This window comes from Cupressus sempervirens, chromosome 8 (assembly GCF_028749045.1).
Source record: "Cupressus sempervirens isolate cs-2001-9-10 chromosome 8, ASM2874904v1, whole genome shotgun sequence".
NCBI lineage: Eukaryota > Viridiplantae > Streptophyta > Pinopsida > Cupressales > Cupressaceae > Cupressus > Cupressus sempervirens.
Window position 1 is genome coordinate 805,573,668 of NC_143125.1, and position 25,527 is coordinate 805,599,194.

Sequence of the window (25,527 nt, forward strand, 5' to 3'; positions counted from 1 at the left end):
TTTAAACTGAACTACTAAATTTATTTAACCATCATTTCAAAAGATCACTAACATTTTCATAAGACCATCACATCCTTAAGTTTTAATGTTTTTAAAACTGAACTACTAAATTCATTTAACCATCATTTCAAAAGAAAAACCAACAAAACTCATATTATCAGCTAAAATGTTATTGAAAACCCTTTCATAAAACCTTACACTTATATAAGGATGTATTTAAAAAACACATCCACATCTCAAGCTTCCTCCTCATTAAAGATACATCCCTTTCTTGTTCAAGAGAGAAACTATGGATTAAAAGAAGACGGAAAAAGAAAGAAAAAGTAACACTTCAAATGAACCTTTTTACTTACCTAATTAGTGAGGAAAAACGGCACTACTAAAACTACACAAGTATACGACCGCCTTTTTACACAAATTGATTAAAGCTGTTTTGTTGTTGAATTATTCTTAAAAGTAACACTTCAAATGAACCTTTTTACTTACCTAATTAGTGAGGAAAAACGGCACTACTAAAACTACACAAGTATACGACCGCCTTTTTACACAAATTGATTAAAGCTGTTTTGTTGTTGAATTATTCTTAAAAGTAACACTTCAAATGAACCTTTTTACTTACCTAATTAGTGAGGAAAAACGGCACTACTAAAACTACACAAGTATACGACCGCCTTTTTACACAAATTCATTAAAGCTGTTTTGTTGTTGAATTATTCTTATTTTCTTAGTTTAATTTACGCTGGCATCAAGTTTGTCCATATATTACGCTGGCGGCACTAGAATAAAATATAAAAGAAATATGTAAATATAACGCCACTTTTAGTCCGGCTTCTAACTCAAGGATCTAAAGAGAATATTTAAGTCTTCCTTTAGAACACGAAGGATACCGGCAATCCCCAGTTTTGTCTAATCCAATACGCAAATTATTACTGTCTAAACCGGTTTCGCTATGGTTTGTTCGAAGTACAGGGGACCTTCATTTGTGTCTTTTTTTGAATATAGGGATTCAAACCCTCATTTCTTCCAAGCAAAGTTTACATCGCGTGGATTAGCGAAGCGCGGATTAGAGGATTCGTTGCGTTTGTTGAGAAATTTCAAAGATTGATGACCTGTGAGTTTTTCTCCCCGCAGAAATTCATGATTGGAGAGAAATTCAGTTGATTTTCATGTTTTATACAACTTATATAATTTGTTGCTTATGCTGAGAATTTTATAGAAATATTTTTGCTTAATTTTGACTTCACGCTCAGTTAATTTTCTGTGGGTTGGTGATTTGCTATTGGATTTGCATTTTCTACGAAAATTTAGTCGATTTTGCAGCTTTTTTTTTATATTGACATGTATATCGAATACTTGTTGGAAGGTTCGGGATGAATTTGATCTACGCGCAGTGATTTTTGCTGTGGATTGGTAATTTATTATTGGATTTGTGGTTTTAATGGAACTTTTGTTGATTCTGGAGCCTATTTTTGTGAGTGGATGTCTGAATTGATTAATTTTGGAGAGCATTTGGATCTGATATGAATCTTATGGCTGTAACTTATGGAAAGTTTAGCTGACTTTCCTGTTTTATGTAGCGTGTTCTTGATTGATGCTTGCATTGATTGATTACGGTGAAGATTTTGATCCAATTTGTCGTCACTTAAATTTTTGTGAATTGGTAAATTATATCTGAGCCGAGGATTTGAGGGAAATTGAGGTGATTTTGCAAGCATATTTTTACTTTGATGTGTATATAGTAGTTATTGGAATTTGTTTTTGTTTAATTTGGTAAGGGTTGGCATTTTTTTTGAATTGCTGGTTCTAGGGGCTAATTTACATCCAATCTGCCGTCACTTACAGTTCAGTTTTTTGTGAATTGGTAAATTATTTCTGGAGGATTGGAAACTTCAGGTGATTTTGCAGGCCTAATATTAACTTAATGTGTATATAGTAGTTATTGGAAATATTTTTTTAAAAAATTTGCGAAGAGTTGGCATTTTCTTTTAAATTGATGGTTTCAGGGATTATTTTACATCCCTTTGTATTTACAACTGAGATATTGATAAGAGTCGGGTTGAGTATGATCTATAGACAGTAATTTTGGCAAGCTCAGCGCTTTCCATGTTCTCTGTTGCGTACTTTTTTTTTCACTTATATATCGAGTCATTTTTGGATGATTCTGGCTGGATATTTTTCCTTATTTACGGTTAATTTTCCTTGGAATGGTAAATTCTGCCCAAATTTGTGGTGCATATTAGTTGATTTTGCGCTCTCTTTTGTAATAATTTAACTTTTTGAATTGAGTAGTAATTGTGAGAATTTTTTTTAGATTTGCTTTTTATAAATTTATGGTTTGCACAGAGACAAATGGTATTCATTTTTTTTGTTGCCATTTTCTGTTGGGCAATTGAGTAAAATTTGCCAAAAGTTATGCTTATGTTTTATCTTATGGATGATTGATTTGCTATGGATTGGCAAAAGTGCTTTTGAATTACAGTTTCTGGCAAGACACTATTTATTTTTCTCTCAGTCTTCTAAAATTGAGATGCATATTGAATAATTCTTTGTAAGATTCTTGTTCTGTTTTGGCATTCATTGCAAATTATATTGTAAGATTTGTTGTTTCTAGGGAGAGTTGGTATGTATCTCTTATGCAATTGTTTTGTTTCAACTGCAACTTGGCATCTTACTGTTGAATTTGTGGTTTCTGGGATCTCTTTCTAATTTTATTTTCATATTGAGTAGGTTATTGTAAGATTTTTGCTTGTTTTGATCTTGTACTCTGTATTTAGCTCAGGTTTTCTAATTTTGTTGAATTTTGCTTTCTAGGGCAAGTTGGTTGATCATGTTTTTATGAAGTTTTTTGTGAACAATATGTTTTATCAACTGACCTATATGGTCAATTTGATGTAGATTTGTAGTTCTGTTGTCGAATATGTAGCTTCTAGGGAGTTATAGCTCTTTATATGGTCCTAATCATAGTTCAAAATATCTTAGAATCTGTGAGATAAGTCTACGTATCATGATATTTTTTGGCTCCTGAGAAGTAATGTCATCTTCTCTCAGATAAGTCATTGCAGAGAATTTTCAAAATATCACAGAGAACTTAGTGAAATATCGATGATATTTCTCTATTTTATTGCAATAAATAGCAAACTTATTACCCAATGGCCCAGAAAAGGGAAAAGCACATTGTTTTGATTGGAAAAACAGATTTGGAGATCAGAGCAAAGGGCAAAGAGGAGAAAGAAGGTTCCATCAATATCGTAAAAACAGATTTTAAGTTTCCAATATTTTCCCAAGAAGTCTGACTTATCTTTGATATTTTATTATTTTCCAATATCTTTTTTTTTTTGCCCTCGGCGATAAGTTGCCAATAATGATATTTTGAACTATGGTCCTAGTTATATTTGTTTGACATGCATGTGGTAATTATTAATAAGAGTGCCTACTTTGATCCCCTATGCAAAGGGATTTAGTATAGATCATTATTAAGAATTGTATATTAAGATTGTGATTTTTAGGGAGTGTCGGTGGATTTTAATGAATATTTTTAATTTTATGTGTACTGAGTTGTTTGGAAAAGATTTTGGTTCAGTTTTACCTCATGTATGGTAAATTTGCTCTGGATTAGGAAATATGTTTTCTAATTATTGGTTAAATCAGTTGATTTTAATGTTTTTTAATTTTTTGTCTTATAAAATGTGGTTTATTTAGATTTTTTTTTGGAAATATTTAGTTAAATTTGACATCATATACAGTCATTTGGCATGGAATGGTGCGCTGTTGAATTTTTATGTTGTAGGGACATCGTGCTTTTTTATATGGTTTTATATAGTTGCCAATTGGCTTGTTTTTTTTATTATATTCACTAAGAATTTTCCCCTCATGTATGCCAAATTTTCCATAAATTATAATTTAAAGTTTTGAATTTGTGTTTTCTATGTAAGTGGCTTTCTCTAGATTAATTAGTGTGTGTTTGGTTTTCACACTCTATACAATTGTCCTCTAGGGACCAACATGTTCTTCCATGAGACTTAAATTTCTAGTGAAACCACTCCTGTCCAATCAACTGTAGGGATACCACTCCAACTGCAGGGATGCTGCTGCAGCACATGCTCAGGCGCTGACATGCCATTGTGGGCATTTGAAATTGGATGTCCAGTGAAAAGACAATGGAGTAACAATTTGGGCTTCATCTCTTTGACAGTTTCCATGAAGATGGTCCTGTATATTGTTTTCAGTAGTATCTATTATGTTTCTTTTTTAAACATTATATACATATTGAGTAGTTTTTTGAGAAGATTTTGGTTAAAACGGTTTGATGAATGAGAAATTCCATAGGAATTGTAAATGAAATCATTGAATTTGTAGTGTCTAGGGAAGCTAGTGTATTTTAATGGTTAAATGACTTTTCCAAATTTACTGTGCATGTCGAGAACCTTTTTGTAAGAATTTGGTTCAAAACGGTCCCTTATGCTCAATTTGAAGCAAATTGATAATCATGTCATTTTGTTTTTATTTGTCATGCATATTAAATTAGTTCTAGGAAGATTTTGGTTGCATTTTGTGTTTATCTAGGTTGCATGGGTATGTGTACCCACGTACCCAAGCACCGGATACATGTACCAAGTACTGCGTACTCAGTGGAGAGCATCACAGTTAAGGACCTGGTTTAAGATTTCTGATTTTTGTTTTAGTTTTTTGTTTGTGCATCAGCTTGTTGTTTATCAAGCCTAATTGAATACGTAGTCAGTTTGAAACATTGATACAATACTGATTTATATAAAGTTTATTAGTGTTATAGTCAGAAGTTTATCATTTGCAATATGTCATTGTTATAAGAATTACAATCTTCTTGTTCATGTTTAAAGTGCCTTTTCTGTTATGCATCTAAACATTTATCATATATTATTATTACATATTGCAAATCTGAAAATGAATACAATACATACATTTGCAAACTTTATCACTGTTCTTGTTTTGAAAAACCATCGTCATGACTCATACTTTCAGAATTTCTATAAATATTAAATTACATTGAAAAAGAAGTTTGACGTACCCAAGTACCACTGTCCCCTATTTTGAAAAATAGTCGTCCCATACCCATAGCCGTCCTACCCAAGTACGTCCGTCCCCATGCAACCTTGGAGTTTATGTTGTTTAATTTGACCTCATTTATGTGAATGTTTTGCACAGATTGCAAATTCTTTTTTCAACCAGTGATTACTAGATGTGAGTTTATTTAAGGAAGTAGCCTTTTTTCAAATTTGGTATATATGTCTGTTGAATTTCTATAGATTTTGGCTCACTCCGACTTCATATACAGGTAATCTGGAATTGATTTTAATTGTATTCTAAAAATTTGTTTTGCAGGTAGGGGACCATTGTATTTAATGGAGTTTCTGATCTTTTATTTTTTTATTTGCTGTACAATTGAGTAATATTTACAGAGACTTCGGTTCAGTTTGACGTCATTCTTTATTTTAATATGGATTGGTGATAATGGTATAGAATTGCGCTGTTTGAAGCATTTGGTCTTTGATTTTTTTTGATGAACTAAACAGGATCATATTTACAAAAAAGAATAGTATATTTTCCAAACTCTTGAATACATGTGTACATTTTTTAATGCTTGTGAACTTTAATGTTCTTTTTGGTATGCAAGCCTGATTGTTTTTTGCACATGAGAATTTCTTACCTTTTATTGAAAATTTGGATCCTTCTGCAAATCATTTTTCTTGGCATCCTTGCTGTTCAAACTTTTCTGTGCTTGTAACTTTGTATTTGCTTCACTTGTTCAAATTACATAACTTCTGCTCACCTTTCTCCTCTACAAGCTTTGATTGAATGTATTTTTATTGGCACGGTGAATTTCTTTTTGTGTTTGGCCCATCCTCTAGTGAATTTCACAATTTCTTCCTGCTGTCTGATTAATCTCATTTTTTTGCCCTCAGATTTTCAGACTGCACGTTGCATGTGATATTTTGAGGGACGAATTGGGGTATTGGGATTTGTTTGCTCTAAAAGCTGAAAACATGGCAAATGAAGGGAAAAGGTTTGATGGAAGCAAGTGTCGTGGTCAGGAATGGGAAGTTGTATCGCTTACCGCATCAACTTATGCTGCGTGCCCTGGGCCGAAAAAGCCTCACGAATCTGGACCCGAAGATGAAGATGAGAATGAAAGTGTTGTGAAATTGATTGAAAATGAAACCCCTGGTTCTTTGGTTCAGTCCGAACAGTTCATCTTTCCACCTAGTCATCATGAAGGCCTTCCGATTGAGAAAGAAATTGGAGAAGTTACTGAAAGAAATGATGCAAAGGTTGGGAGTTCTTTAGAAAATATTCAGAGTTTGGAAGATGTGAAAGTGGATGATCTTGCTAGCCAAATTGATTGCAGAGGGAAGCATTTAAAGCATGGAGAAGAAATTGCTCAAAATCGTGAAGATTTTGAGTTCTCATACACTATTAAGCCAGGGAGCTCATTTGAAGCCCTCCATCAGAGCACAGAGCATCTCCGGGTCACTGATTTTTTTGGAGAAAATGAGAAACGGGCTCCTCAGATTCATGGTAAGGAAGTTGAAACTCTCAAAAATTTGGACTGGATTGAACCTCGTCGACATTCTGCCGTTGATGATGATGAAACTATCATCAGTGCTACAAAATTGAAAATTTTGGAGAATGATGTTGGAGTGAGTAACACTTATGATGAAAATAAAGTTCTTGCCGATCTGCAGAAAGAAGTTCAAGAACATAATTTCAGTCTTGCCAATGTATTTTCAGATAATGTGCAACAGGATACTGAAACTTCCTTGAAATCCCCAAAAGGTTCTGAAGTTAAGAAAAGCAGTGGGAAGGATCATTCTTATGAAGCTTGGTTGAAACGTCACGCAACCTATTTGCGAGGTCAGTTTCGGCAGTCGAATACACTTTGGCCAATTGCTATTGCAGTTGCTTTGACGGGGATTGTCATTTTGGGACAGCGGTGGCAGCATGAGAGGTGGCAGAATCAACAGCTTAGGTTGGAGCTTGGTGAAAAGGAAGAGGTAGGATTCTAATGTGTTTTTTGTTTTGACTTTTTCAGGTTTTTGGATTCTACATATCTACTGTATAAAAGTTTAGTAATGAATTTTTGAGTGAGCACCATTATCCTGAGAAGCATCAGGATTAGTTATAAGTAATAAATACATTTATTCATGCCTGAAGCTAAAAGTTAACAATAGTCAGAATATCCTGTCTATGCTATATCACTGCTAATGTAATGAATCAGTTACTTATGTTGCTGAATTGTACTTATTATTTTTTTATAGTCTGATTCAATTTTTGATGATAATTTTAGTTGTAATTTTGTTCTAAATGAATGAGATAGGCTAGTTTGATTTGTTAGGCATGTAGGTGAAATAGCTCTCTGCTTAACATTAGTTTTAGAGAAAGGAAGTTTTTAATCGCCATTGACAGATGCCACACAGCTGTATAAGCAAGTGCACATTCTGTTCATATGTGGTCTCACCTTGTGTGCATATATTTAGAAAAAAACATATTCTTCTGTTGTGGGCTGATTGGCAAGCTGCCATCTCCATTGTTAACTACGGGTACGGAATCTAAGGACATGTTTAATTCTTAAACTATAGAGACACTATGGATCTTGTATGGAAGTTTATGCCCTCACTAGGCATTGACCTAAAAAATTACCTTTACCTTAACCAGTTTTTTCATTTTCATTACTTCGTCTTTAGGGTATGTGATTCCTGGATTTTTCATCTATTGCTGTCAAAGATCATTGCAAAATACTATCTTGTTCACCTGTAAATGTAATGTCTAAAATTTGATCAACTGACACCCCTCATACAGCTCTCATAGAATCCTAAAGAGAACAAAAAATGAAACGTGGCACCAGATAAGACAAATCACATCAGCCATAATAAAGACAACACAGTAGAAGATAATAGAACGAAAAGAGATTGTGTAATTTAGAGAAGCGCTTGGAAGAAGATTGCTCACAGCAAAGAAGTGCTTATTTTTTAATCATTAAACGCTAACTGAATTCAAGCTTTGAAAGCTCAAAAGTCCTATTAAGGGTTGTGTACCTTGAGCAAGACAAGGTATATAAGAAGGGCAGATTTAGACAGACAAGACATCAGAAAAGAATAAATATAACGTGGCTCCCTTGAATGTGCTAGCAAGAATATTATTAAATTTAATCAAAAGTTCGAGGCAGTGATTAATTAATAAAGGATGCAGTCTTGCAATGTTAGTTATCTTTATGAAGAGGCGTGACCTTCTCCCAGTAATAAAATATAGAGGAGAGATTATTCCAAGGATTTAATCAATCCACAATTAATTTATATCAATTCAGATCACCAACTTCAGAAAATCAATTTATTTGGCTCTGTATACATGATCATAAATACATTCGAGAGTTAATCTACAAATCATCACACAATAATACTTCAAATCAGCATTCATTCAATCACGTCTCATTGATACATCAAATCACCAATCACTAGATGATCATGAACCCATCATAGGAAGTCCCTCAATTATTCACCAATCTTCAATTGGGAATACATGAATCAATCAAACAAACCAGCAATGAATCAATCAATCAAATATACAAGTCCCAAGCATTCAAAAAACAATCATTCAAGCATCAATTAAGCATCCACATGATTACAAAGAGAAATCAAGCAATCAGCGATAATCTAGTAATATGTCAAGAAATCGGTTTTGAATTTGTGGAAGTGTCTTGAAAATAGGAAGGACAATCAGCCTTCCAAGTTTTTGAGAGATGAAAGGATGACCCCCTTTTCATGCTTTTATTGAGTTGAACAGAAGTTGGAATAGATAACCAGCCTTCCATGCTTTTGGGCTTGATCAATGAGGACAGCAAACCTCCAAGGTGGTGTGAGAGGTGGAAAGGCGGCCCACTTTCCATGCTCTTGGCAATGATGAACACCTTGATATTCTCATCTGCAAATCATCCTTAATATTGCTATTTGCAAGCGTTTCTAGTGAATTCATGATTTGATTAATTATGTGCTACTTTCTATTGATCCAAGTATTACTGACCTTTGACAAGACAGTCCAAAGGATAATTATTGTAGAAATTCAAAATAAGCTTTATCCTTTGAATTACTCGTAGAATTCTAAGCTGAATATATGAATAAAATTTTCATTAGTTTTTGATAAAATTAGATATCAATATATTGTGATTCTCAATGGAATTGTTGTTTTAGGTCAAAATCAGGAATGTACCAAAAAGGGCCATTACAACTATTTTTTAATGATACAACCCTAATTCTTTTCCTTTTTAAGCTCTCTTTAATACCTCAATATTTGTGCAAATTAGCTTAATTCATGTAAACTATGATATTACTTGCATATGGAGTTACCAAGGGCTATTTATATTGTATCCAAGGTTCAAGACAATGACGATTCAAAGACATTTTCTGAAGTGTAATGTTACACAATTTGAATTTCTTATCAAAACTTCATTCTGAAAAGTGAGAAGTCAACCTCATTTCATTAGGAATTTTGCAATATAGTTGTTGTGGGCAGTTATGCCAAGAAGAACAAATAATGTTTTGTTTAATAAATAACAATGTAATAGATTGTAGATCTTAGGTGCCAGTGGTTGGCACTTGTAACCAACCGTCGAGTGCTATATTTTTCTATCTTGATTGGGATCTGGGTGACTCTATGGTAGTATACATTACACGTATCTTTCTGCCATATGGATGTGTTGTTCTTGGATTACTTTATTAAATATGTTAATTGTTATATTTCTGTTTAATGTGTAAGTTAAAGTATTCACCATAGGGAGTAAACATTTGGGATTGTTGCCTATTCAATCTTGGAAATTTGACCCATTGGCACCAGACAAGATGGCAGAGTAATGGGTTAACTGTTTGAACGAGTGCTAGTAACAATAAATGACAATGAAGAAACATTGGAGGATTGGTTGGTGCAAGACATGATATATGTGTGGGATGTTTCATTCGATCGATCAATATATGCGAAGGGAGGCTCGGGAGTGAGCAATCCCTAGGGGCATACTATGTGATGAACTCACAATGAACCATGTGGTCTCCAATCTTGTTCGTAAAATTCCAAGATTGTTGGCACAAAACTTTATTGAATTGCAAGGCTAGTCTGAAGAAAGGAACTGAGAGAAAACATCGACAACATATATTGCAATGCTATGAAGAAATGACTCATAGGGAGGAAGAAGAGTGGGATGCCAACATATGGCGTACCCCTCACAATTAATGCCCTTATGACGAAATAAGGATCAATGTACGAAATACACAAGAGGAGGGAGGAGCAGTAAGGAAATCTCTTCTAAGAGAGCAAAGTGAGAGAAGACAACAATTACAAGGAATCGTTGAAAGTTTGGAGAGTCCAGCAAGGAGGAGGTGTTGAAGTGTGAGTTAAAGTCATAATTGAAGGAGGGAAAGACTATGTACATAGAGAAAGTTGGAAGAGCATGTCGAAAACCTACTACTACTAGACAATGAAGTTAGTGAAGATCTTGCTGACTAGGCAAGTAACCAAGTGAACATACTTTGCTTCAAGCAAGAACTTCGTATCTATAGATAATTTTAGTACCATTAACCCATCTATACAGTCGATATGTGACGAAGGGGAAGAACTAAACATCGATACTTAGGTTGCCAAAATATTTGAAACTACCTTACACCATATTGGGAATTTGTCCCTCAGAGAAGAATCAAGAATAAGAGGGCTTGAGACAAAGACTTTAGGGAGGAGAGAGTATAGAAATGAGGAAGGCAACCAAGTTTTAGAGGCGCACGTGGACGTGGCTTGCATGTGACCGAGTGCAAGAGGCAGTGGAATGTCGACGAGAGCAAAATAGTCCAATTTTTTCGTGTATTCATGGTACGTACTGCGCAAGAATGAGGACAAACACTTTGGAGAGGCAAATACTCCCCAAATTCACAAGTTAGGGATTGGAGGATCCTATAAACCAGTGAAAAATTTGTGTAACCATTTTAGTTTACAGATTGGCCTTTCTTAGTTTTGATTCTTATGCCTTTAAAGCCAACCTATTTATCAATAGTTGAAAAGTTTCAACTCCAAAGTGTACTGATAACAATTTCTCTCTGAATTTTTGAAAAGGTACAACTCCCTTCGTTTGATATGAGATCTATATGCTTTTGACTAACTTCTAACTAAGGGATATGCTTTTCAACTAGAAAGACAAGAAATGTGCTAACAATTATCCATCACTATGGAGTAATTGCCTATCAAATATTAAAATAACTTTAAAGATGAGAATATCCTCACGCAAATGAAAATATATTCCAAACTTTAGTTTCTTAATGTAAAACCTTCAGCCAACAACATAAGTGTAAGTTTTGTCAAATAGGAAACACCGCAAAGAATGTCTAGACTTATCATGCAAAAGCAAAGTTTTCCAACAAGATTCTTCTACCAATGAAATTCATTCATGCATATAAGCTAAAGAAATGAAAATCTTCATTTTGAACTCTATTGAACAACCATTGAAATTTATTTGACACTCAGTTGTCAAAGCAACAGGGGAAATTCTGAAAAATTGTCGATCTTTTGTTTTTCTATTCATTTCAATATACACAAGTCTATTCAACTCCCTAAAGAAAACTATTTAGGGCCACTTGAAATTGATGTCTTTTTTAATACAATTTAAATTAAAGTCTTTAAAACATATATCTCAAAAGCATGAAAATGACTAAAAATAGAAACCAACTGATAACTGTTAAGATGCTCCTCCTTTGCCTTCCTTGGTTGGTGCTACTTGAGCTAATTGGCTCTCTTTATACATGTAATGCTTTGGTGACAATTGTGATTTTTCCACGTTTCAAAATAATGACATTGGTGTTCCAAATTGACTAGTATTACTTCGTTTGCTTGATCTCCTTTGCTTTTGCAATGAATGTCTAATGGTGGTTACCACACCACATTGAAATAACATCTATTATGGCCAGCTTTTTTTAATCTTCTTTACAAAACATGAGGGTTTGTGATGGTATTAATATAATTCTAATAATTCTTTTCAAGATCATCTACTGTAGTAACTTCGTAATTACCCTTTTTATGAATTCACAACCAATATCTTTAAGGTATTCGATTATATGATGAATCATTTCTTTGGCTTCTTCTATCAACTTGTTCATATTGGACACAGTTTTTTGTATGCATTCGCAATTGTATCCTAGATTGAACATCTATTTTTGATAGGGCTCCTTACGTGATTCCAACATACCAAGACTAATAGTTGTATCTACCCCCATGTCAATTGCTTATTGCAATTGATTTAATGGTCATCTTTATGGGCAAATCCCTCCATCTTTGCCACTATAATCTCAAAGATTATGGCATTTTTGACTAATTCCAAGGCACTATAAGATTTAGTCATCCTATCGATGATATACTAACCTTAGGCTTTCTGAAAGCAATTCTACCATGACCTTCAGTTGGTCTTTATCCATCATTATATTCTCAATGCTCTTCTTCACCTTGTTTTTTGAAAACTACCAAATAGACTAATCAACATCAAAATCTAGATCACTTGTATCTATCTTGTTTACACCAATTTTTGTAGGGGTAGCTATAGTAGGCTTCTTTTGAACCTTGGGGTGAGCAATCTCCAAAAACACGACATGCATTATCATCCTTTACAACGCTAGAGGGTGGTCTTTAATTTCTTGGTCTTGGGTGTAGGGGTAGTATGTAGTACTTGAGCCATGGCATCTTTTGAGGGGAAGCTTCTCTCTTCCTCTTATTATCCTGCGTAGCTTGAAGCCATGAAGATGTTGCCATCACTTGAGTTGCTCATTTCAAAGCATCTAGAGAGAAGTAGGGCTCTCTTGACTGTTAGAGTGGTGTTTATGCTTTGGGTGGACATAGGAAATATGTTCTTTGCCTTGTTGGGTTGTGGATCAGGTTGTTCCTCTTGAACAAATTTACTGGTATCCTCAAGAGTCTCTTCTTTTCTTTCTTGCCCTCCATCAAGATTTCCATTCCATGTAGTCAAATCAATATATGGTAAGGGGCTTGCTCTACAAGTAGGACTAGGGCTTGACCCGTTTGCAGGTGGCTAATTGAGCACTTGGGACAAAAGTATGGTGATGGCTAATTGAACACTCTGGACAAAACCAGATGGGATAGCTAATTGAACACTCTGGACAAAACCAGATGGGATAGCTAATTGAACACTTGGGACAAAAGTATGTTGAGTAGTGGAAGAGGTTGATTTATGATCAGACGAAGGTGGATTGCTAGAAGTTGAATTTCCTTTCCCTTCTTCCCTCTTTCTCACTATTCAAGCTTTAGTTCTTTTGAGGATGAGGGGTTGTTCTCACATCCAAAGCATCCATCTCATGGGCTTCCCAATTTATTTGTTCTAATGGGCTATTTTGCACCCATGTGAAGTAACATGGATCAACTAAAGCAAAACCATTATTTGCGACACCAAGAATGTCAAGTGGAAGGTGATACTCTCGAATCTGTTCGATGGTCAACTTGGACCATGTTCTCTTCCCCAACTCAAATGCATCTGCACAAATGGACCAATAATCTTCCAAAATGGAAGTGTGATAGTATGTAGGGTCTAGATGTGAATTATCCTTTACCAATTTGCTCAGGTCAAATTGTCCCCTAATCATGTCATATGTGTGCATAACATATGTATTTGTAGACTTAGTGACATTTATGGCGTTCGAGGAGGACTGTTTAGTACATACTTCCAATTAGATAGGAGGGGGATACTGATTTTGTGCCTCTCAACGCTCCGCTTCACTTGCATATTTGCCTACACAATTCCACCATTATGATTTTGTTGTCTACATTTTAAGGAAACTTCTAGGAAAGTCATCAAATACACCTATTTTAATATAGGTAAATGTGGGAAACTGTATGAAATAGCTGCCATAAGTCTGAATTAGTGTGGTGGCTTCAGTGGAGATCCTTTGTTTTGAGCATCCTTGAAATTCTCTGACCATTCTCATTTTGAATGCATCATTCAACCTCTAGAAATTGGCATAATTGTTCTGTAATTGCAAACTATGGTAAAAATCATAGATTTGAATATCTTCCTCAAATTCTTGGATATGGTCCAATCTTAGCCAATATTGAGCGCAGGCCAAAGTATGCACTAGGTATGAAGACATATAGAAAAATTGGTTAAATGGGAATATGGTAATCAGCTTAAGTGTCTGATGATTGATCAACTGTGTCCAATCTAGCTAATCTCGACCCAACAAAATAATCTGTACAAGATAAATTATCCATTCATACAGGCTGATCATATCTTCATCGCCTCTAAGTTGATGCAATAGTACTATAATATTCACTATTTCTCCTTTTGCAAATTTGTGAAGAATTGTTTTTGGTTTAGATTGACCTTTTCTCGGTGGAGAAATGCATTGTCTGGCAATTTTGTTTCTATTAACACTTTTCTTTAAACTGAATCAAGTCTAGGACGAGAAGCAATCCATCCTCTCATATGCCTATCTCACTTGTAATAGGAAGAAATTTTGTGTTGTTTCTTTATTTAGAGTAATCAACACCCTTTTATTGCAATTTAATGTCCTTGGCATCTGGGTTATACCGATTAATACATTCCATAATTAGGTCTACACGCTAAAAACTTAAGAAGGAATCAGAAACCCAACATCCTCTAACAACCCACTTTCAACAAGTTTATAGGTAATAGGATGTCTATTGGGCTGTTTAACTCTACCTCAGAATTCTCTCAAATTGACATGTCCTAATTTATTATCCCCAATTACAGCTAAAGAGCATTTGGGACCCTTCAAATGATCATACCCCAGATGTTTTAGAGCTCATGTTTTAAACTTAACCAACAATGTTGCCACCTCAGACTTAACCAATTTTTTTAAAAGATAGTGGTAGAAGAACTTGTACTCATAGGTATATATGTCGTCAGATGCAAATGAAGTTGCTTGATGCCCTAGCTCGATGTCTCAGCCTACCAATTCAATCTTCTAAGGAAAATGACCAATTTTGCCCTTCAAATCATTCATTACTCTGTTCTTAATGTCATCCATTCAAGCATTGAATGCAGGTCACCTCATGAATTAATTGTTCAAATTACTTTACTGTTGTTGAGAATACACCAGCTTCCACATTTGAAAATAAGTAACCTTATTTGAGTTGTCGGACTGAAGCATCAAAATTAGAACGATTTGGTGACTTTATGACCTTTCCTTTGATTTTCTTAAGTTTCCATCTATGATGGCAGGTTTCGACAAGAGTTCCGGAACCAACCTTTATTTCCAAAATCAATAGCTATCACTAGTATCTCTTTCTGGATTGAAATAACATATGAAATCCCATTGGGTTTACCATTTCTCATACTGCTGAAATTTTTGTTCTTGAAAGTAGCTGCACAGTTGATCCTCCATCTTGTCTTCTTTTTGCTCTTTTCAGGAGATACAAAGCATCTCTTTACCATATTTTATCTAGTCATTTCTCTTGTGCTTTATGTATGTAACTATGATGGATCTGATAGCACTGGTAAAACTATTTAGCTCATGATATGTAAATCAAGAGTATTTTATAAACAGAGTCTTTTATTTATTCACATTTTAATGCACTGGGACAGCTCACATATAAAGTAATAAACGAAATTTAAGACATGATATATTTTTTCATCATGAACTCATTAGCAGAAGATAGATAGATACTGAAGTCCAAGATGAACATACAATATGCTACTGTGTCAATCTCCTGTCATAACTGACACCATTTTTTGTCTCCTTCCCAATGTATGGCACACTTACCAAAGGCAATCCAAACCTCCTCTATAATTAATTATCATTGAGACACAACTCAGGCATATTATAGACAGATTAGACTTATTGAGGATATATTATTCAAGAGTCCCGTCTTGTGGGAATTCATATCAGCCTTGAAGTTTTTGAGCCAGCTCTAGAAGTCAAACTTAAAAATAATTGAGTTAGTGTGGCATCTTATTAGTCATCTTTAGAGATGCATTTTCATAGTGGCCAATGATCTGCCTGTTAAGCTTTGTAATTGTGATTTATTAAAAAAATATTACAACTATTTCAGTGTTAATTAAGCCTTGCTATGTTATTTCTTTTTGTTTATCTTATTCCATGAATTGTTATCTTTATCTGTTTGTAGAAGAATTCAAATAGAATAATTTTCATTATTGTCTTCTACTGGGTGAGCATTAAAATAGGTGTGGCATGTGTAGCAAAGTGTTGTGGAATCTCGAGTTATAATTGAGTATGCCATTCTTTCTTCACTGGTGGTGGTTCATGTTCATAGGTTGCAGGTTTTCATCTTTCAATTTTCCATTGAAAGCTTTAAATGGTGTGGGAATAATTTCCTCTCAAGCATTTATTGCTTGCATGCCCCTATGAACAAGAATTTTTTATCATAGTGGTATGACTGTACATGTTTGCAATTTGTTTCGAAATAGCCTAAATGGGGATGGTCGGTCCTTGTAATGGGTAAATTGAAATGAGGACAAGGTGGTCCTTTTACCTTTCCTTGATGCCTACCTTTGCTCTGCTGTAGGAAAGTTTTTTTTCAAACACACCACTTGAAAACAATGAAAAAACTGAGAATTGGTGGATATTGTACAAATACAAATAGGATACCATGTTAATATAAGAAATAGGAACATGTACAGAATGACACCCTATAAGATATTCCAAGCAAATGCTATCTTTTTTCATTGGGTCAGCCAGGATGAGCTATTATTGTTCTGAATATAGAATAAATGATGCAATTTGTATGCATGGATGTCAAAATAGGAAAGTAACATACATATATACTGTAATGACCCTCCTCAAATCTGCTCTCAAAAATGCTGACGAAAGCTCAAGGAATTTCATCAAACAATTCACATGCAAGGGACGTATGACTGATATAGTATTTTAGCTGGCTTTAAATGACTCTTTCTTCAATTTGCATCAATGAGAATCTTGTGCTAGAAGACTCCAAATGGACTACACAATGACATAACATGAGTGTGCAAATAATTTTGACAATATTCAGTACATATATATGATCTAAGCATGAGAAATGAATACCTACAGCCAACTGGCGTTTTTACAAACAGTTGGTATGCAAACTAACTAACTGATAAATAATGATATTGAATTACTTAAATGACACCAGCAACTATTATTTTCTTAATTGCAATGAAATTTCAAATACAATGCTTATGAAATATGGCCAAGACTTTTGGCATCTACATGGATTACAAAATGATAATGCTGGTATAATGCACACTTACATCTAAAACTTATAATACTCCAAAAACAATACTAACAAGAGAACCTGGTTGTAGATAGCTGTAATAATTTCCTTCAATGCTGCCCCTTCTGCTTTGCTTTTTCGATTTGCTTTTTCGAACTGCTTTTTCGGATCTGCTTTTTCAGCTTGCTTTTTCGGTTCCACTTTTTCGGACTGCTTTTTCGTATCTGTTTTTTCGCACTGCTACCATGTTAAATCTCAAGACCATATCTTTCAATGGCATCAAGATTTCCAGCTTGAAGGGATTTCGTCCTTCAAACTATTGAGACATAATCTTCAAAAAAAATTTCAATTTCTTTGATTTTTACTAGCATACTGAAAAGAAGCTCTTCCCTTTCTTTTATAGTGTTCTCACAAGAGTTCAATCTTTCGTTTTCTCAATGTGGGATAAAACATCACTCCCTTGATGTAACTTATGTCTCCAATGTGTTATAAAATAAAAGGGACTCTTTTAATTTAAATATTTCCCACAAATTATACTCTATGTATTAATAAAGTTAAATATTTAAATTTAACTTTATAAAATAGCTTTATCAATGCATAACAAATCTTATCAATGATAAACAAGTCTTTTTGCCGATTTTAAACAATTACCATCGACATATCGCTGCCACTGGATGTCTGACCATATCCAAGATGACTTACTATAAATAGTAAGTATGCCCAAAGTTGCCTCAAAACCCCTCAGAAAGACCTGCAGCTGAGACTATCAAGGCCAAATGGCCTCTAAGTCCCTTTAATGTCTTGGTTAGCCTACGGGACCGTGGGGAAATAGGCTAACGACAACATCATGCTATGAATGCTAAAAAGGGAACATTATAATATAAAATACACACACACACACACACATTTGTATGTTGGAAATAGCAGCAAGCAACCAGTGGGAGTTGAATCAGTTGCTCATAAAACACCAAACTTAAAACCCCTTAAAGCAGTAAGCCCTTATTCGCTTATGATTTGTTACTGATATGCATTAAGTAAAACATGTAAACATAAATTAGTAAGCAGTAAACACCACATAATTCACAAACATTTTAATTGTGGAAACCCAAATTGGGTGAAAACCACGATGAGGCTAATACCCACAATAAGTCTACTATTGTGTTATAATTACAGCTTATTACAATAAGAGGAATGCAAAAACATTGAAGCACACTTCTCAGTCACCTTAGGCATCCACCCAAGGAAGTCTCACTGACTTACAAACACAATATAGACTACAATCTGTTACATGAAATGACGTGTGATTAACATCTCATTATGCCTGGTCCTGTCCCCTTGATGTACAGTCAGATCCCTTGCTGAATTGTTTTTGCCACATGCAGACAAGCAATTCAGCCTTTAATAGATTTGAAAAACAAACCCCTGGCATATGCAACAAAAACATCTTCTGAAAAACACCCAAATTCAAACCTCAAGGCTGATGTTAGAAGTATAGCTTATTACAATAAGGGGAATGCATAAGCATTCAAGCACACTACTTAGAGAACACTACTCAATCACTTTAGGTACCCACCTGAGGAAGTCTCACTGACTTACAAACACGATATAGACTACAGTCTGTTACATGAAATGAAGTGTGATTAGCATTTCATTATGTCTGGTTCAGTCTCCTTGAAGTACAGTAATGTCCCTCGCTGCAGCTCTTTTTGCTACATGCAGACAAGCAATTCAGCCTTCAATAGATTTGAAAAACAAACCCCTGACGTCTGCAACAAAATTTCAAAAACATCCTTTGAGCAACACACAAATTCAAACCCTTCATCATATTTAACAAGAACTAGGTCAGCAAAACCTAATCTCAAAACATGCAGCTCCTAGCGCCAAAATCAACCATAAAGATCTCCAGTGCTTTATAAACATATCTCTGATCCATCTCTCAGCCTTAACCCTAAAATGTTTTAGCATGTAGACCTCGAAAAAAAATATTTTTTTAAGTTCATTGAACTTGGTCACTTTGATCAATGTAAACAGTATAGACTACTAGCACATCAGGCACATAATTGTAGATCATAACAAGGCATCGTTAAAGTTCAAACAAGTAAACAAATTGATCACCCTTTATGAATTTGCTAGTAATTCTTGTCCTCTCAAGAGGACTGTTAACCCCTTCACAGAAATACTTGTAACTGCCTTGCAGATTATCAGAATCACAAACCCTTCGAATGGTAGACTTGCAGCTATGTCCTTTACAAGTTCCCAACTGCGCAGCCAAAAATCCTCTCCCATGTTCTTGCTCAAACTCAAATACTGCATCTCTGTAACTCAATTATACTGTGAGATAGTGAAAGAACTAGTCTCCATCTGAGATGCCATACCTTACACAAACCATCATGTTAGCATCTTAAACTTTGTATACATCATCTAGACAAATTCTACAACATTCCACGAGGTCCACAACCCCTCATCTTCAGTAACATTCACATGCAACTCATCCGAGTCAGCCCTTGTTATTGGTGAAACAACATAACATTCATCTATGTAAATGAACATTGAAACTTGATGATAAACAGATTATCATCAAATGATAGACATGTTGACATCAATGACAACACATCCAACTTGCCAACAATCTCCTCCTTTGGCATTGATGACATAATGTAATGGGAAAAACAAGAAATGCAATAAGAAACCAATAGTTCTATCAATCAGTATCTAAAATACATAATTATCTTTTAGTCTCTCTAACTCATTTTGATACAGGGTAACATGGGGACGCACACCCTTCTCCCAAACCTCAAAGTACCTGTCCCTGAGACGTCTCTGCATCGAGTACTTGAGTAACCAAGTATCCCACCTCCGCCATTCCGCAACCATGCTGGCGCTGGGATGGGCACTTGCATTTTGATTTTCAAATGTTACTATTGGGTATGTGGTATGTAATATGTTACTATGTTGAATATTTAATAGTTCTAGTTCATGTTGCAATTTTGCCATGTTCAAGTATTTTAATTTGGTATGTTCTACTGAAACATCATTTCATAATTATCATTTTAAGTTTTATATGTATACTATACAACACCCCTTCCTGCCCCATCCTCCCCTTACCACTGTCCCTTGGTTGCCCCCCTGCCATCCCAAAAATGAGGCCCATTTCCCCATCCCAGAAACTCGTCCCAACGTCCCATAGTCCCGACGTACCCTAGTACTCGTGTTACACTGTTCAGATACTACTTTTGAGTCATCCAATCCAAACTTTCTTAGCAATTCTCTGACATACTTGGCTTGAGTCAGAGAAATTCCTTTGTTTGATTGTTTGACTTGTAAGCCCAAGAAGAATTTCATCTCACCTATCAATAACATTTCAAATTCATTTTGCATTTCTAATGCAATTTCTTTGCTCATCCTATCATCTCCTTGAAAGATAATATCATCAACAAAGACCTCAACTATAAGAATATTCTTTTTATCAATCTTAAAAGTACAAATTACTATCTGCAGTACTATTGTTGAATTCATTACTCATCCTAGTAATAACAAAAGACTTGTTTTATTGCTTAACTAGATGAAAGTTGGTTATGGCATAAAAGATTGTGTCATGTAAATTTTGATAACATAGTGGCTATAAGCTCTTCTTCCGTTGTTAGAGATTTTCCCTTAATGAAGATGCATGCCAATAGTTTTGCAAGGAATGCCATTTGAGTAAGCAAACTAGATCCACCTTTCACTCAAAAAGGATGAACTCCTAGGTGTCAATGAGAAGACAACTCTGGTGGTAAGATAGAAGGTAGAGGTTCTATTACCGTGAATGGTAAAAACAACACTGATGATGTCTTATTTGTAGAAGGATTGAAACATAATTTTTTAAGTTTTGGTCAACCGATGGATAATGGCTTCACGTTGCTCTTCAAGGATGATATGTGCAAGATTTTGAATGATCATGGAAAAGAGATTGCCATTGGATCAGAAACAAAGAGGTACTGCAGATAGTAATATGTACTTTAAGATAGATAAAAAGAATATTCGTACAGTTGAGGTCTTTGTTGATGATATTATCTTTGAAGGAGATGATAGGATGTGTAAAGAAATTGCAGATAGTAATAACCAATCTCCCTCTAAGACACCATAACTTACTCAAATCATCATTTCAGCATCTGAAACTCAACTGGTGAAACAACATAACAAACATTCATCTATACGAATGGACATATAAACTTGAAGATAAACATATTATCATCAAATGATAGACATGTTGACATCATTGACAACACATCCAACTTGCCAACACCGAATGTATGCAAAAGATTATATCTGTTAAGAAGCACATGTTAGAATCGCTAATAGACGCATGTTTAGATTCATAATTAAATATGGAATTAATATTTTAGTTACTGCTGCCAGTCTGTTCACTGAATTTATTTTTAAAAATTTCTACAATTTTCCAGATTTCTGACAGTCACACACATCAGACACATCCTCGTACTTTTCAAGCTAACATTACTTTGAACTAAATAAAGTTACATTTGAATATATTTTTCTTGAGAGTTTGAATGGTTTGATTTTAATTATCAATGTCACCCGTTAAGACTTCCTTCAGTGACTCCATGATTTCTAACTTGCTTAGATTTTACGAGCTTTCATAAAGGGATAATATGATAATACATTGTTTAAATGAAGGAAAATAAATACAACTTAATCAAATATCTGTGAATTTAGAATTGAAATATTGGTTTTTCAATATACTTATTTTTTTCTGCTAAGAGTCAAATAAGAGCTCTCATAAAAGTAGAATGTATTGTTCTACATAGAAAATTTTGTAAATACTGCTTAATCATATTTGTTAAAGTAGTATTGCAATATTGCTTTTAGTTTCCTCTAAATTCCATTGCTTAGAGAAGAATCTTTAGATTGGGTTTCCGGATTTAATGATTTGGTGTATCATTTTATATGATGATATTTTGAAGTTATGGTGAATTGCACTACAAATTTTTGTATACAATTTCAATCTTCCTGCTTTTTAAAACTTGCCACCACAGTTAGCTTGTTTGTCAAGCTGATAGAATTTACAGGAGCGAAGATTCCCTTAACGGTATAGCTATAGCTATTTATGGCTTAAGGGATTTAGTTGAATTATTTCCCATATTCCTCCATTGAGTATTGGGGGCCATAAATTATTTTCAATACGAGTTGATATCTGGCGAGATTGATTGTATCAATGTATTGGTCTTTTCCTTATCTTGAAGCCGTACTGATTTTATGAATTCTGACAATCATCATGATTGATTTACTATAAATACTTGAATGTTAAGCCAAATTTATTTTGTTAATTTTAACAATCCTTGTGACTGAATTCTAATAAATACACGAGCAGAAACTTTCATTCTATTCACAACCTAGTTCAAAGTTCATCTGGTATTTTTATTATTTTATTTTAATTGGTTGACTGACATGGTAATTCCAGAAGATTAGGATAAAAAGAATGGGAAAGGAAATGGACACGAAAATTAATGTTAGTGAATGATCAAATTGGGTTGGTAGGGATTGAAAGATGGGACAAAAGTGGGTCTAGGTAGATAAATGATTGGGTAATATTGTATGTATGTAAAGGATAGGGCAAGCATATTCATATTGTCTTAGATGTACATGTAATGTGTTATGTTATGGCACCAAACTTATTTTCTGAGAATCTGTATCTGTCCTGGGGTTTCAGGGAAGCTATTCTTATGTAGTGTGGTGTGGTACATGTGTAAATGGCCTGATATCTGGCAGAAAATAACATTGATTCCTTTTTTGACTTCCTGGCAGAAAGTAAGTCAGATGATGCATCAGGTGGCTCGGTTGAAGGAAGCAATTACTGGTCGACGAAAAATACCAATGACCAGAAGTTTCTCTGGATAAATAGATACTTGATCTCTGAGATAATGACGAAAATGTTACCTTTTGTATGGGATGAATGATGGCATTGATGCCTGTGGTACACAGGCTTGCAATGCTTTAAGATGCATGTGTACACAGTCTGAAGTAATTTAATGAGTGATAAGAAACATGTAGTCATGGTTCTACTATAGTTTAGTTTGTCTATACAGATGTTTTGTACATGATCTAATTAGAAACATACCACTAAGATGTATTTGTGTATATGTGGTTTGTGGAATCTATTTTCATGTATTTAAGCACCAATGTAAGATTTGACCCAATTCTTGTATGCATGCAAAATGGGCAGCAACACCAATGAGAGTGACAATGAACTAGTCTACTTTCACGTATATGGAGGTTGTATGTAGATAAACGTATATTAACATTTTTTTAAGTTTCAGCCATTTAACATAAGTTGATGTCTTGCTTTGGAGTAACACTGCCGATTAAGTGTTTGATAAGTTTTCAGATTTTTGACAAGAATGTATGTTTTTTTTTTCTACCTTTAGAATGCCAGGGCTAGGTTTTAAGTTTTAACCTATTAGTTAACATATTTAGCAAATTGTCTTTAGCAGCCATTGGTTCACAGTAACAACTTTTACCTTTAACTTCTTGCTAAAGGGCTTACCAAAATTTAAACAATTTAGATTATAGGATATTTAAAAAAATTGAAACAAGAAAACTGTCTTATAGTTATATATGGTTCCTGTGTTATAAGAAATGAATGTGAGTCATATTTTTGTGAAAATCTGTCTCGGGTGCCCTGGTAATTGAGTGTGTTTTGGGTAGGATTTAAGATCAGTTAAAGAGCAATTTATAGAATGGTAATATGGCTTTCAAAAGTTTTACTGGCACAATGTCACTGAATTTAGTAAGTGTGGTCATGTTAATTTTGGAAACAAATGCTAAAAGAACTCATGGAAAATCTACCAAGACCCAATAGCAAGGAAGGGTTCTGGTTTGCACTCCTGTGCCCTTCACTGCTTCTTGTACCATTTTGCAATTTTCATAAGATTTTGTAATCTTCCTTGCATTTATTGTACAAGCTTTTAGGGTTTCTCATCGTTAGGGTGATTACCCGTCTATTTAAAATTTAAATACTGCCAGTGTTTTTACTTCGGTTGTTACTGCTAACGCAATAGTTATTGGAATGAGCAACATAACCATTGCAAATTTATTCCATGTTTCAGCACAAGAGGTATGGCTTTTAATAACACATTGGATGTTGTACTCAATTGTTTTGTCAGTTGTATATTGATATTTATGGAAATGAGCTTCTAGGCTTATAGCATTGGACCGTGAATAGGTTCAGCTATAGTCATGATTGGTGAGTTGAGCACTTGAATTTTGTTGTTTTGTTACAATGGACTGTGAAGTGTGTGTGAATGGACTAGGTTTAATGATAAAAAATGATTTCTTCCAACAATAACTGTAAATTACAGAAATGGCAACAACACAGCAAGCCATTTGGGGCTGAAAGTGTTGGACATGGTTGGAGGGCACCTTGCATTTATTGTACAAGCTTTTAGGGTTTCTCATCGTTAGGGTGATTACCCGTCTATTTAAAATTTAAATACTGCCAGTGTTTTTACTTCGGTTGTTACTGCTAACGCAATAGTTATTGGAATGAGCAACATAACCATTGCAAATTTATTCCATGTTTCAGCACAAGAGGTATGGCTTTTAATAACACATTGGATGTTGTACTCAATTGTTTTGTCAGTTGTATATTGATATTTATGGAAATGAGCTTCTAGGCTTATAGCATTGGACCGTGAATAGGTTCAGCTATAGTCATGATTGGTGAGTTGAGCACTTGAATTTTGTTGTTTTGTTACAATGGACTGTGAAGTGTGTGTGAATGGACTAGGTTTAATGATAAAAAATGATTTCTTCCAACAATAACTGTAAATTACAGAAATGGCAACAACACAGCAAGCCATTTGGGGCTGAAAGTGTTGGACATGGTTGGAGGGCACCTTGTCCAGGGAATGTCCAAACTAACAAAAGATGGATAGAAATGTTGTTGGGAGTACCTCTAGCCAAAAGGTGTTGGACATGGATGCTGGCATCTTAAGTCCAGGTGTTTCTGCTTGTTCAAAGATTGAGGCTGACTGTTACTGTTTGGTCTATACTCCTGTAACCCTCTGTTGTATTTGAATTTGCACAAACAAAAATGAGGGAAAATGGCTGTGATGTATAAATTCAAACGAAAACGAGGGAAAATTGTTGTGATGTATAAATTCAAACGGAGATAAGGAAAAATAGTTGTGATGTATAGGGGCTTGGCTAAGTCGAGCCCTTTCCATATTCACAATAGCTGTGATTGATGACAAAGAGAGCTTATCCTTTAAAGGATAAGGATAAATAAATAAT

At 34.5% G+C, this 25,527-nt stretch overlaps 1 protein-coding gene across 1 annotated transcript; it reads left to right on the plus strand.

Moving 5' to 3' along the window:
- Positions 1 to 965: 965 nt before the first annotated feature.
- On the plus strand, positions 966 to 23,565 carry ATI2 (mesoderm induction early response protein). Its single transcript, XM_089795424.1, has 3 exons — positions 966 to 1,111; positions 5,940 to 7,028; positions 23,041 to 23,565. Exons 2-3 carry the CDS (start codon positions 6,021 to 6,023, stop codon positions 23,131 to 23,133), a joined length of 1,101 nt encoding a protein of 366 aa, XP_089651550.1. The 5' UTR covers positions 966 to 1,111; positions 5,940 to 6,020; the 3' UTR covers positions 23,134 to 23,565.
- The last annotated feature ends 1,962 nt before the right edge of the window (positions 23,566 to 25,527 follow it).